The sequence below is a fragment of the Pecten maximus genome, chromosome 14, assembly GCF_902652985.1.
Source record: "Pecten maximus chromosome 14, xPecMax1.1, whole genome shotgun sequence".
NCBI lineage: Eukaryota > Metazoa > Mollusca > Bivalvia > Pectinida > Pectinidae > Pecten > Pecten maximus.
Genome location: NC_047028.1, coordinates 19,640,302 through 19,654,674, shown reverse-complemented (window position 1 = coordinate 19,654,674; position 14,373 = coordinate 19,640,302). Strand labels below are relative to the sequence as shown.

At 34.3% G+C, this 14,373-nt stretch overlaps 1 protein-coding gene across 3 annotated transcripts; it reads right to left on the bottom strand.

The window, feature by feature from the left end:
- Window positions 1-495: 495 nt before the first annotated feature.
- LOC117342302 lies at window positions 496-13,913 on the bottom strand. Of its 3 annotated transcripts, none has more exons than XM_033904402.1 (7): window positions 13,865-13,913; window positions 10,899-10,940; window positions 9,628-9,658; window positions 2,905-3,390; window positions 2,556-2,592; window positions 2,206-2,316; window positions 496-1,559 (listed from the first exon to the last, which is right to left on the bottom strand). In XM_033904402.1, the coding sequence occupies exons 2-7, from the start codon at window positions 10,922-10,924 to the stop codon at window positions 1,144-1,146; spliced, it is 1,107 nt and encodes a 368-aa protein (XP_033760293.1). In that variant the 5' UTR covers window positions 10,925-10,940; window positions 13,865-13,913; the 3' UTR covers window positions 496-1,143. The 3 variants fall into 3 exon arrangements, with proteins under 3 accessions (XP_033760293.1, XP_033760294.1, XP_033760295.1); XM_033904403.1 differs by lacking the exon at window positions 13,865-13,913 and adding an exon at window positions 5,512-5,585 and having other exon boundaries at window positions 10,899-10,913; XM_033904404.1 differs by lacking the exons at window positions 9,628-9,658; window positions 10,899-10,940; window positions 13,865-13,913 and adding an exon at window positions 6,614-6,717.
- Window positions 13,914-14,373: the final 460 nt, after the last annotated feature.

The following is a 14,373-nucleotide window of genomic DNA, read 5'->3' as shown; positions in this document are numbered from 1 at the left end:
TAATTTAAAACCATCTTTATCAATTTAAAACATCGTATGAAATGTATTCAATAGTTACAAGAAGTAACTACGTTCCTTTGTAAATAAATATTTGGCTGGCACTAGGAATGTTGCTAAAATTATATTATTAGGATTAACACGATTTATGTTAATCTGATAACCGTGAAAAACTCGGCTTCATTAATTAATTAAATGTAGAGCAATAATCACCTCTATTTGTTGTCAATTTGGTGATATTTTTAACGTATCAAGACTCACTACGCCAGACTGTTGCTGACATGAAATTATTCTTCGAAATTGACATTTGCCATACCAAAGGTAAATGTTAGCATGATTGTCTTTTAGTATATATATAACTTAGCTACGCAGGCCAGCACACCCTACCTTTATTTTGTGTGAGGAATAAATAGTTAAACACGTGTATTGTTGTATAATTAAATACAATTAAATTCACCTTTGTATGACGGTTATTATTCGTGGAATAAGGGAGATAACTCTTGATAGATTCCATTTTAATGCCCGATTCGCTCGGGATGATAAAATTGGTCTCGATTCTGGACTGATTTTAACAATGTTCCAGAGATACCTACACACTATACACACATACACACCCTCACACTATACACACACACACACACACACACACGCACACACACACACCTATACACACTTTCACGCGCTCTCTCTCTCACCTCTCATTGCTTCTTTATCACAGATGATGTGTTCTGTACTGTTCCATTCCCGTATATATTTCAATGAACTTTACAGGTATATAGATGATATGAAACCGATGCCGGATATGTAAAACATGAAGCTGCCATACTTAAAATACCCATATACTTGCGTATACAAATATGAATCTCACTGTCTTTTACGTGCAGTTGAAACACGGTGCCCCAACTTGAGTCCTATAGGAAATACATATGTTATCTGAGGGATTATTTTATCTACAGTTTGTCGAGAGATCCGAAGAGTGTTTTTGTTGTCAGAGAAATGATATTACTCCGACCGAGATTCGAACACTAGACATGCTTACGAAATGTTACATCACGCTACCTGGAATACGTTACATCACGCTACCTGGACTACGTTGCATCACGCTACCTGGACTACGTTGGATCACGCTACCTGGACTACGTTGCATCAGGCTACCTGGACAACGCCTAAGAAGCTTGCCTTTTCCGCACGCGACACCAAAGATAAGTTTGACACCTTGACGTAGATTTCGTCACCAACTCTCAAACGCAACGTCGCCGACGTATAGCTCGTATGATCGCTATGTGACGTCACGGGGTCAATGTTAAATGTCCGGACACTTTTCATCAGCAGTTGGTTCCCCGAGTTGGGGTAGATGACGTTGTAACGATATACGTAGTGGTAGAGTACACTGCTAGATTTAGGGGTGGCAGGAGGGACGTAGGCGGAGAAATACATCTGACTATATACCACGTACAGGCCAGTCGTGTTGATAACAAGTCTGTCTTTCATCAGGTTCATCCCTTCGATATGAGCTGTCGGATCGTCCGACTGCCAATTACGAACTGGCTCGTCTCCATAATCTACCATTGGATAAAATGAGAATGAAACAGTCTTAGTCAATATTTTGCTATTTACATGTATATATTTCCTCATCAGATATAAATAAACTACATATGTATATAGTGCTCGGTGCTTACAAAAAATGAACTACATGTATATCCCTTTAACATATGTTAAATCATTCATTTGCTTCAGTTGAAGTAGTTTTTTGTTATATTATTTGTGAAGATGACTATGAACGGAAGTTGATGTACCGATTCATTTCTTATTGTTGTTGCATCATACAATTAACTTACTAATTGACTAATAATTATTCTTATTTGTAATTAATCCATGTATAATGTAATGATTTTGGAGTTATAACTCATTTCATTATTGAGCACATTTTTACTTCATTGGAAGAATTTTCTTAACATATGTCAATAGGATATACCAGGGGAGGCTACTCGTGGATAATCAGAACACACATGTTTCGGCTGGCAGGAATACTGCATCACGTATTCGATTGTTTGATGATACTATGTAAGCTACGCTACACTTATCATCAAACTCGGGTATCCGCGATGTGTGAACTAAAGTTACTGTATTTACTTTTATATAGGCGTTTACCTTAACTTCTTACTGTTACGACTTAAAACTAACTGGGCAACATTCAGTCCTACTCACCGTTACGGAGACCTGTGTTTTGGACACCTATGTGAAGGTGTGCGGATGACCTTCCGCTCAGGACAGGACCGGGTAATGTCCAGTTACAGGAAGTCTGGACGGCGTTTGCCTCTGTAGAAATAAAAATGACACTTCGTTTGAGAACAGCTGACAAGTGTTTCGGAAAGAGGATGGCAGGAAAGCAGTGTGACCAGGTTTATCAGGCAACATGATAATGATTTGATCATTATATTATATTAACCAGAACTGTGTTACATTGATCTATATTTTCTATACAGTTAAGATACTTATAGCATTGTGTGTTGACGATGTTTGTTATGTGCGTTAGTGTTCAGAAATATATATTCTACCTTCAATACATGCGATCTTGTTCTTTTTCTTGAATAACTAAAACAAAATATTAAAACATGTATGGATTAATTTCATGTTCATATAACATACATGTATGGACGAATTGCGTTAGAAAATACACGTTTGTATGAAATGATACTTTCTACATAATGCTGCAAAAGTTTTCAGATGATTGTGGAAACCACTAGGAAAACGTCAAAATCTAGGCAACAAATACGTGTTTGCATACAATGTTCTACATTATTTTTTGGGAAAAAAATAGATTAAAAGTTAATACATTTATGTTGATCCCCCAGATACACACGTTTATAATTAAATATCTCTTATGGAGTTATATGCAAAACTTACCAGATCGAACATGACCTTGGACTGTCTGGCATTGTTCGCGCAGCACACCTGGTCACCGTTGTCATCTGACGTCACTTCCAGTTCCTTTGTAGCCGCATTTTCATCCTCAAATGGGGACATGGTCAAGTCGTCACACAGGAGACAGACCTTCCGGTCATTCAAGTCCCCGGTTACTCTATACAGTTCCGTACGGACTTGTTCCATCTTAGTGAACAAAACTGCTACGCATGCGCCTAGAATGACGCAGAAGAGAGCAAGGCAAATCGCGACGACGATTAAGATGCAAGAATACCGGTCCGATGTTTTCTTTGCTGTCAAAGGCCGGAAGTCACAACCAGTACTACCGGAATTGAAGCTGCCACAAGAATCTGTCGTTGAGATACTCGGGGATCTCCCGTTGTTCTGATATTTTGAGTTGTTGTTATCAGGAATGTCGTAATGGGAATAAGATGGATTGGAAGACATCTTGTCTTGTATAGCACGGGTCTGAAACAAGCGCAATACTGGGTTTATAATTTGTCAACAAGTTGAACTACATATGTTATACACGACAGGAAGAAACATATAAAATGAGAAAAAATTGTGGGGGAGGGGGACGGGAAAAAAACAAAAACAAAAGAAAACAGAAAGAATAACTGTTTTCAATGCCGGCTTATTTGATTCCATTTTAAAGGAAATCAGGATCTGTTCAAGAGATTTCTACTCGCTACCTAAACTAAACTTAGTTCCAGCACATAGTCTTCATAAAAATGCATATAGCACCTTTCAATACCGTTTTACAGTGTAAAACCATATACACTGGTCTTTGAAACAGTAAACGTTAACATTATTTAGTTTATAACGTCATACATTACAGTAAACGTTAACATTATCTAGTGTATAACTCCATACATTACAGTAAACGTTAACATTGTCTAGTTTATAACGTCATACATTACAGTAAACGTTAACATTGTCTAGTTTATAACGTCATACATTACAGTAAACGTTAACATTGTCTAGTTTATACCGTCATACATTACAGTAAACGTTAACATTATCTAGATTATACCGTCATACATTACAGTAAACGTTAACATTGTCTAGATTATAACGTCATACATTACAGTAAACGTTAACATTGTCTAGATTATACCGTCATACATTACAGTAAACGTTAACATTATCTAGTTTATAACGTGATACATTACAGTAAACGTTAACATTATCTAGTTTATAACGTCATACATTACAGTAAACGTTAACATTATCTAGTGTATAACTCCATACATTACAGTAAACGTTAATATTATCTAGATTATGACGTCATACATTACAGTAAACGTTAACATTATCTAGTTTATAACGTCATACATTACAGTAAACGTTAACATTGTCTAGTTTATAACGTTATACATTACAGTAAACGTTAACATTGTCTAGTTTATGACGTCATACATTACAGTAAACGTTAACATTACCTAGTTTATAACGTTATACATTACAGTAAACGTTAACATTATCTAGTTTATACCGTCATACATTACAGTAAACGTTTTAATTATCTAGTTTATACCGTCATACATTACAGTAAACGTTAACATTGTCTAGTTTATAACGTCATAAATTACAGTAAACGTTAATATTACCTAGTTTATGACGTCATACATTACATTTGAGGTTTGATTGATATTCACTGACGGTCAACAATGAACGTTGTTATACTGAGTTTTAACCACTGACAATATATTCTTAGTACTTTCTTTGGTAAATAATGAAGTGTAGCGATGCACATTTTACTTTCAAAACAGTAATAATGTTTTTGTCTTTTGCAGACATTCTTAGATCTGTCATTATTTGTTTGTTTTAATTAGTTTGTTATTTACACATTTTCTTCGTTGTTCTCCCGTGAGAAAATTTGATCCTGTCATGTACATGAGCGTGCGATAGTAAATTCTTTGAATTATTAACGGCAAATATTGTAATCTATATAGGCAACAGTCGCCAACCGTGGCGCGGGTTACAAAACTATTAATTTCAGTTTAACAGGCTGCCATCTGTTACACCAGAAATTGGGAATTTCCATTACTATTTTATCAACCATATAACAAATTCATCATATTAATGTAAACCTCCTCGCGTACACATTAAATGCGGAATATGTAGGTAAGTTAATTTGAAATTATAATTGGTCCGACAAAATTTACAAATGCAACACATATACCATTCTGGAAAGTCCACTTACAAACTTATGACACAGAGCTTCATTGTTTCGGGAAGTAAATACTTCATTGAACGTTTTGTTTTCTTAAAAAAACTTCTGACCAACAAAAAGGAAGTACACAATAGGTTTGACCCTAATCGTCTATTGGACGAAATTTTCTACACAGGAAATGTATCCAGAATGTAACTCCTAAAGACACTTCATTTCTTTACACTATGGTGATAATGTGAAGAAAAGTCTAACGTAACATTTATTATACGATATATACTATTCATACCCGTAATAGGAACCTATTAAATTGTTATAGTTACAACGAATGATTCATACATATATAATTTAAAACCAGATATAATATGAGATACATGTATTATATTTCAAGATAATATTACTAAAATGTGGGATACCTTGATGAATCAGACGTATGTTTCTTTTAGTTAAGTCGCCATCTCATTTCAATAACTTTTCAAGGTTATTCGGTCTAAATGTACAAGAAAACGGTAGCTGTTGAAATAACTACATATTAAATACAAAGTGTTATATTTTTTTGTTGTCTTTAAAGCTAAATTTTAAATCTACATCATTTACCTAATATAATTGTTTAAGTTATTTACGCATGGTATCGTTAGAGAACAAATAGATATAATTATAATAGTATTTTTTATAGATGATATTTGGAGGTACCTCTGTATGCCAGACTTCATCACAAAGTAGAAAAGACAATGACTACATGTACTCACACAGGAAGTTACACACTCACCCTGTACTTGGTCCGACGTATACTTGTTCTTCAATATTACCGATAAGACTGTTTTATTTAACATAGCCTGCATTATTTAACATGATCTAACCCGGACAGCGCCAGGGAAATACCCGGCTTTTGAAACGTCATAAAGGGTATCTTATATGCGAGCTCTGAATACATACAGTATGCAGTACACTACACACGAAAAAAAGTCTGATGGCTAAATAAATATATATTTTATGATTAGTCAAATGGTTTGATTGTGCAGTGAAGCACAGCTCAGGTGAATATACATGTTAGATGACTAATTGACACATGCGTCACTCAATTGTCTATTTTAAGCGCCGGCTTTAGATACGCCAACCATTTGTTTATTTTTAGCAAGTCGGGTTTTCCCTGATTACTACCGGGTTCACTGATCGTAATAACGATAGTCACGGAACGCATCAAAACATAAAGCACACAATATATAATAATTGTAATAATACACAATGGATTAACATGTAAGCATATTAGTGGGTGTATGATAGTATCTACCACGGTACATTAATACAGGTCTTTTTAGTTTTAGAAGATGAGCCAATTATCCGGAGTAATACGATGATATTTGACTTAAAATCTAAATGATGGAGCACAAATGAGGGGTATGCGAGAGTGATTCGTCATCGCCAACCTACAGATTGCATATAACGCTCATACATGGGTAAATGTTGATGAAAAAAACTCAGTATTATACCCATATCTACAGATACCAGATTACATACATGTATTATGCTGATTTTGGGTTATTTTCTTTATTGATCTGGTGTTGACAATTGAGACAGCCTGGTAAATTTCACGTGAAGTTTTATTGGTGTCCTGGCTTCAAGTTACAATCAATATTCTGTGTTACTGATGTACAATATAGATATATCAATCTGGAATTAAACCATTTTATGGATTTAATTACAATGTAATGAAAATAAATGTAGAAAAAGAACAATGTTCATTTGTAATATACAATAAAACAAAAGGGGAAATTAACTAACAAAAGGCCCATGGGCCTTAACAGTCATCTGACTCTAAATTTACAAAATCACAATTATTTTTATATATTCTATAACAAATATATTTAAAGGAATTATAAACTTCACTGCTAAATTCTTGTAAAAACTGTTCGTGCAATATTTGTTTTACCGATAAGTTTACCCATGGCACTGCGTATTCCCCCAAAAAATTACATACAATGCACAATCATTAAAAACGCTTTCTATGAATCTCAAGTAAGGAACTGTCTTTTTTCAACAACAAAAACATGATATAACATTGTGTACCTGACATATTTCAATTTACTTTTTTTGCGATAGTATTGTTCTTGACCAATAATCTATCATTCTTGATTTTACTTCTACTGAAAGGGGACATATGCCAAGTTCACCATAAAACAATTCACTAAAACATTACAGGGGCATCACACTAGTTAGTTGTTTAGGTAAAATTTTTACATCAATTTTAAATGAGCGCCTAATGAAATTTGATAGTGATTATTCTAAATTAAGTGACGCTCAGTTTGGCTTTAAGAAAAACTTATCTACTGTAGGCGCCATTTTTGTTTTACAAACCTTAATAAGTAAAATTTTAAAAAATAGGAAAAGACTATATTGCTGTTTTATTGATTACAAGAAAGCTTTTGATTTTATAAACAGACAAAATTTGTGGTACAAACTTATTAAAGAAGGTGTTGAAGGGAAAATGTTGAATATTATAAGAGCACTTTATAAAAATGTGAAATGTTGTGTCAAATATAATAATAATATGTCCGATTTTTTAAAATGTCAAAATGGGTTATTCCAAGGTGAAATAATGTCACCATTATTGTTCTCCATGTATGTCAACGACTGTGAAATGAATTTCCTAACAGAAGGATGTCCATCTATTGAGTTATATACTATTAACTTGTTTTTAATTATGTATGCTGATGATATGGTTTTAATAGCAGAAACTCCCGAGGGACTGCAAAAAATGTTAGATACTTTATTACTTTACACAAAGAAATGGAACCTTACTGTAAACACTACCAAAACTAAAGTAATGGTTTTCCGAAACGGTGGTAAATTAAGAAAAGAAGAAAAGTGGTTATATGACGGATGTGTATTAGAAACCGTAGATGAATTTAATTATCTGGGGATACAAATGAATTTTAATGGTAAATTTAAGAAAACTCAACAAAAAATTGCTGAACAAGGAAGAAAAGCATTATTTTCAATTTCGGGAGTATCAAAGAAAATTTTTTTTAACGTTGAAACCCAACTACATGTTTTTGATACATACGTCGGTAGTATATTTAACTATGGGGCTGAAATTTGGGGTTTTCACAAAGCACCGGATATAGAGAAAATCCACTTACAGTTTTTAAAAAGATTATTGGGGGTGAAGAAAAGTACTTCTAATTGTATGATTTACCAAGAATTAGGGAGATTACCTTTTGTAATAGTGAGGAAATTTAGAATTTTTAAATATTGGTTGAAATTAAAACAAACCAATAACTGTGTGTTAAATGCTTGTTATCAAGATATGTTAGAAAACGGGAATGAATGGTTGAATGAAGTAAAAGAAGAACTGTATAGAATGGGTGTTGGGTATATATGGCAAAATGGGGATATTTATACAGCTGATTATATTATGAATATTGTTAAATGCAGACTATGTGATATATTTATACAAGAATGTAAAGAAAAAATCAATTCATCTTCCAAGTGTTCACTGTACAAGTTTATTAGTGAAAAGTTCTACTTACAGCCATATTTATCAAAACCAATAGGTACTTCTAATTTAAAAGAAATAACTAGAATTAGATTGTCATCACATAAATTAAATATTGAAATTGGTAGATTTAATAACTTAGAAAGAAATCAAAGAATTTGTTCCTATTGTAACAGTGGAGACATTGAAGATGAATTTCATTTTATTATTAAATGTGAATTTCATTTAGACCTAAGAAAACGTTTTATTAAGAAATATTATTATAATAAACCTAGTATGTACAAATTTATTCAACTTCTAGAAACAGTAAACAAAAAAGATCTTTCAAATTTAGCAAAATATATTAAATACAGTAATAAACAAAGAACAGATTTTTTATTAGTATAAAAAAAAATGTCCTTCTACACTCTACCTGTTGTACAATGTATGTGTTAGTCCGGTTGTGTGTGAGTGTGTGTATGCGAGTGTGTGGTTTTTGTATTGTATCATTTCTGTACATGTATATATTTGTTGAACCGATGAGCCGTAAGGCTCAAGGAAATAAAGAACTTGAACTTGAGCTGTTGACAACATTTCAATAGCTTTGTTATCTGATACGCTCTACAACATTCAACTTAATCCTTGATACCAAATACAGAGAATAGCTCACGTCATGTACTGTGACAAAAACTAAGTCGAAGTACAAATGACACAGCGAAGATCAACATACCGGGGTACCTTGTCACCGTGTGACCAAATATTTACCTGTACGAATAGCGATTATTTACAAAGTGTGATTAGTCTTACGATTTGTTTTTGAAATTCAAAATAAAAAATACAATCAATAATAATAAAGGATATATATAAATTTTATAAAGTATTGTTTTATTTATTTATTTCAGTACAAAAACAGGTACCAAAATCAGTTCAAAGCATAAGCAGATCCCCTTTATCTACATGAAAAAGTATATTTTTTCGGTGATGTAAATCAATGAAAATAGTTTTATTCGTGTGTATAGGACCATGTTTACCTGGAAATTAAAATTGATTACCTTACCTCTTTTCTCTGCGAATGGGTCTCTCTGGATCTGAAATTAAATCGCGAAGAAAATGGATTTATTGACCACATGGCATATCTATTCTACTCGTGTATACAGATTTAAGACTGAATTAAGTACATTTCTGATTCCGATACCTGTCAACAAAATGTGTTACTCTTTGGTGTTCGTCTATCCCAAGTCCTGCAGGTAGGGCGTAAGAGTTGTTCCTGCCGACCCATTGCATGATCGTAAGAGGCGACTAACTTCTTATTAAACAACCTTTTCAAAAAAAAAAGAAAAAAAAAAAGGTCTCCTTGGACCCTGCCTCACTTCTGCCGTTTGTGAACGTCTCGCCTGTGAGGAAGACATTGGGTTCTGTCCCCTGACCGAGACAAACCACTATCTACAATCAAGGTGTTTTCTTCTCCTGTTTAGCGCTCAGCATTTAGGGCAGGCACCTAGCCTAGTCTGTCAAAATAACATTTTTTTATTTAATTATTAAAAAAATAACAACAACAAAATATTTTAATAATATCATATGAACTATTAATATTCCAGTGGATGCTTTCCTGTAAAACCCTACGCTAATCAGCGATGTAGGCTTATCCATGTAACAGGCCAGGCCAGCGTTCTACTAATAATTGCAACCTAAACTGTATCCGGACGTCTTCAGGTGTCTAGAGACCGTTACGTCTGCGACTATGGAACGTTCCTTCAGCACCACGCGTCGGTTAAAGACATACCTGAGATCAACCATGGACGGAGAACGAATGTCCTCTCTGGTATTGTTACATGGGTATCGCGACTACTCCGTAGATCAAAGAAAAAGTGGTTACCATGTTTGTTGAAGGAAAACAACGGCGATTGACATTTGTACAGAATCATACAAATTCAGGATTGTCATGATAGTTATTGAAGATACTATTAATCTATCGTCTGTTAGAATACACGCCTTAGTTTCCATTATACATGCATATGACATTTTTTTATGATTTGTCACTTGAATATGAATATGACTTTTACGGTAATGTGTATTACGATTTGTGAATATGTCTTTAAATTGCTCGTAAAATATGTAAATTTGTTATTGAATTTCTCAATTATATCCCACATACTTGCTCAAATGTCTTTTCTGTGCATCTAGTATACAAATAATGATAATATACTATATATTTAAGCATTGATGTCATTTTCCCAGTATGAAACTGGTTCTCTTATCCCAATTAATAAAACGTTTGCCATGGGGCAGGATAGGTAGAATAATGTATAGATATGAACGTGTACTTACCCGAAAACAAGAGGAAATAGCGGCATAATTCTTATTCAAAATCTGTAAAAGAGCAAAATATGAATAAAGATACAGATTTGCATGGAGACCTTTGTAGAGGTACATGTGGACATTGGATCTGTAGGAAACCCGGAAGAGTAAGCGTCTTCTACTTCATCGATGACAGCCGCCATACAGATCTAGGTCACGGTGACACCCGTCATACAAATCTAGGTCACGTCGACACCCGCCATACAGATCTAGGTCACGGCGACACCCACCATGCAAATCGACGTCACGGCGACACCCGCCATACAAATCTAGGTCACGGCGGCAACCGCCATACAAATCTAGGTTACGACGACACCCGCCATACAAATCTAGGTCACGACGACACCCGCCATACAAATCTAGGTCACGGCGACAGCCGTAATACAAATCTAGGTCACGGCGGCAACCGTCATACAAATCTAGGTCACGGCGACACACGCCATACAAATCTTGGTCACGGCGGCAGCCTTCATACAAATCTAGGTCACGACGACACCCGTCATACAAATCTAGGTCATGGCGACAGCCGTCATACAAATCTAGGTCACGACGACACCCTCCATACAAATCTAGGTCACGGCGGCAGCCGTCATACAAATCTAGGTCACGGCGACAGCCGTCATACAAATCAAGGTCACGACGACACCCGCCATACAAATCTAGGTCACGGCGACAGTCGTCATACAAATCTAGGTCACGGCGACATCCGTTCTACAAATCTAGGTCACAGCCACAGCCGTCATACAAATCTAGGTCACGGCGACAGTCGTCATACAAATCTAGGTCACGGCGACATCCGTTCTACAAATCTAGGTCACAGCCACAGCCGTCATACAAATCTAGGTCACAGCCACAGCCGTCCTACAAATCTAGGTCACATCAAGTTCTCATTCTTAATAGGCATACCAAAAATATTGAACACGTCTGGTTTCACATCACATCGGGAAATAGATAATTTCTTAACGAGTTTACGATGTCGACCATAACACTTTCCTATGGCCTTCATCAACCCGTATCTTTCGAAAACTTTGATTTTTAATTGCGGTCTGTAGTCAACTTTATATCCAAAATATACTTGAAAATTGATGCAATATTATAAAAGATAATTGAAATATGATCTAGCCCAACACTGAACTGTTCAATTAACTTTATTCGTATCTTTAAATATTGGTTTCATAAATATCTCACCTATGTAATTTTCTGCACTGCACCATATCTATTTGTTTTTAATCTCATGAGAATGAGGAAATCAAGTCTGTCTGTCTTGCACTTCATGTATGAGATAAGAATTGTACCTGCTGCCCCTATTTAACTTCTTATCTTTTCTCTTCCTTCTACAAAGTTTATTCTTATCAATATCTCCTTTGATACTGCCTAACTTTTGGCCTTTTTCGCCGAAGTCATTCTTAAAAGTGGTCAAATGCCATGGCCAAAGTCAATAAGTCCACAAATGTAGTCCAATGTAAAGATCTTGTCACAAGGACACGCATTTCAAATACACAAACTATATCATCATTGGTATTGACAAACACAACACTGTTTTGTAAAAACGGACGTTACCGAATTCAGAATAATAGCGATGATTCATCTAGACTTCGTCCAGACGAGCTTAATGATAGTTGTTACCCTTGGTAGAACACTTAACAATACTTACCAGGTAACCAAACAAAACCAATCGACATCTATCAACGGAAAACGTGATAATTGGAATAAGTCCTTGGATATCGAATCGACAAGGTTATTTAAACAACGTGTGTCGGGTAAGTGGGGGTGTTACCATTGATCTAGGAAGGAAAAATAACAATTCGAACATGTAAGGTAACACACCGTCAATATAGCTACAGGTGAAAGTGAATGACTTAGCCAGTTTCCGTTACCTGTTCCGATAAGCTCCCCAATATAACCAGCTTTGTATGCAAATAAAACATGTCGGCCAAATGTGGGACACAAGAATCCCTTATTTTTTATTTTTGAAGAAAACCCCGTATATTTTATTCTTTATAAAAGAAAACTCACACGCTAGTTTACTAAAAAGAAACCCCATAGATTTGATTTTTAAAGAAAAAAGAAAACCCAACAAATTTGATTATCAAAAAACTCCCCTCCCACCTTACGTATAATTTTGTTAATGAAACTCCCAAAGTTTCATTTTTTAAAAGACGTCACCCACAGTTTTTTTTTACAGAAAACCCCAACGTTGTTTTTTTAATTGATTATTAAAGCGGTTTCAGTTTTGAAACTTTCAAAATCATCCTAATATACTATGATAAATATTGTGAATATATGAACTGATTCTCTGTAGAATGAATGCCTAATATCCATACATTATATATATAATGTAAATCGAAAGCGGTATTCAACAGGTCATCGATTCTCCAGGGGTTACATGAACGCCCGTAAGACAGAAAGCAAACTCACCCCTAGAGTATGGAGGATGCCGACCAGTGGTGACCTGGTGCTATTGATTGGTTTAAACTGTATATGCTTACCTTCGAAGGTTTTTTAATATGGTGCGTCACATTTGTATAGGATATTCAATTATCAGTGGAACTTAAAAGACTTCAAGCTTAAACTATAACTTAAATAATAAATAATACCATGGTATCATGTAATAAACGCTAAATATCATGATATTCGAAATTATATATTATAGGGACTACCGGATAATGGAATTCTCAGATATATAAGATAATTAAAATAGTACTTGTAAGTGCCTATAAATACATATTATATATCCGGTATACTATGTAGGTAAAACATCAACAATGTAAATATTTTCTGATTGACTCACATCAAATCAAACTGATATTTATTATTATTGACCGAAACAAATGTTAAAGTTACTCAGATAATATCAGTATGTAATCATTTTAAATTGAATATAGAATTTACATTTTATATAGAAACGTTTTATATGATTATAACTTTTAACATACCTGGACAGAATTTCTGATGTTACTCGACCGGAATGTATTTGACAACTCCGCAAGTTTTACTTTCAGTTTCGTTATTTTTCGCAGAATTTGCTTATGCTGTTTTTCGAAAACATGTGACTTTCCTGAACGTCCGAACATGGTATACTGGATAATGATATATGGATACATAAATTTGACAATAATAGGAAATATCGACATAAACATGTATATTATACATTACAATAATCGACAAAACGACTTCATTTCCTATAACGTACTGTAGAGCAAAATGTCTACTTTCGCTTTCGTTTTCTTGGAAGTATAACCATATTTCTGAAAGCAGTGTTTCTCTCTATATTGTTACAGTTATGTTTATGTGGTATCTTTTGATGATATTTTTGTAACTTCATTATAAATATTGCATAATTCTATTTCAAAATTGTACATATGTCTTTTCGAATGAAGGGAGACATATTGTATTAGTAGTGGTTCCTCTTTTCTGGTTCAACTTCTCCTAATAATACTGATAA

Bases quoted from the DNA above. Each gene is read 5' to 3' on its own strand.
- LOC117342302 (XM_033904402.1), bottom strand. From the start codon at position 10,924: ATGCCGCTATTTCCTCTTGTTTTCGG. The intron at 3,391-9,627 runs GTAAGGTAATCA...CGCTTGTTTCAG, and splicing joins CCCATTCGCAGAGAAAAGAG to ACCCGTGCTATACAAGACAA. The intron at 2,593-2,904 runs GTAAGTTTTGCA...ATTTTGTTTTAG, and splicing joins CCAAGGTCATGTTCGATCTG to TTATTCAAGAAAAAGAACAA.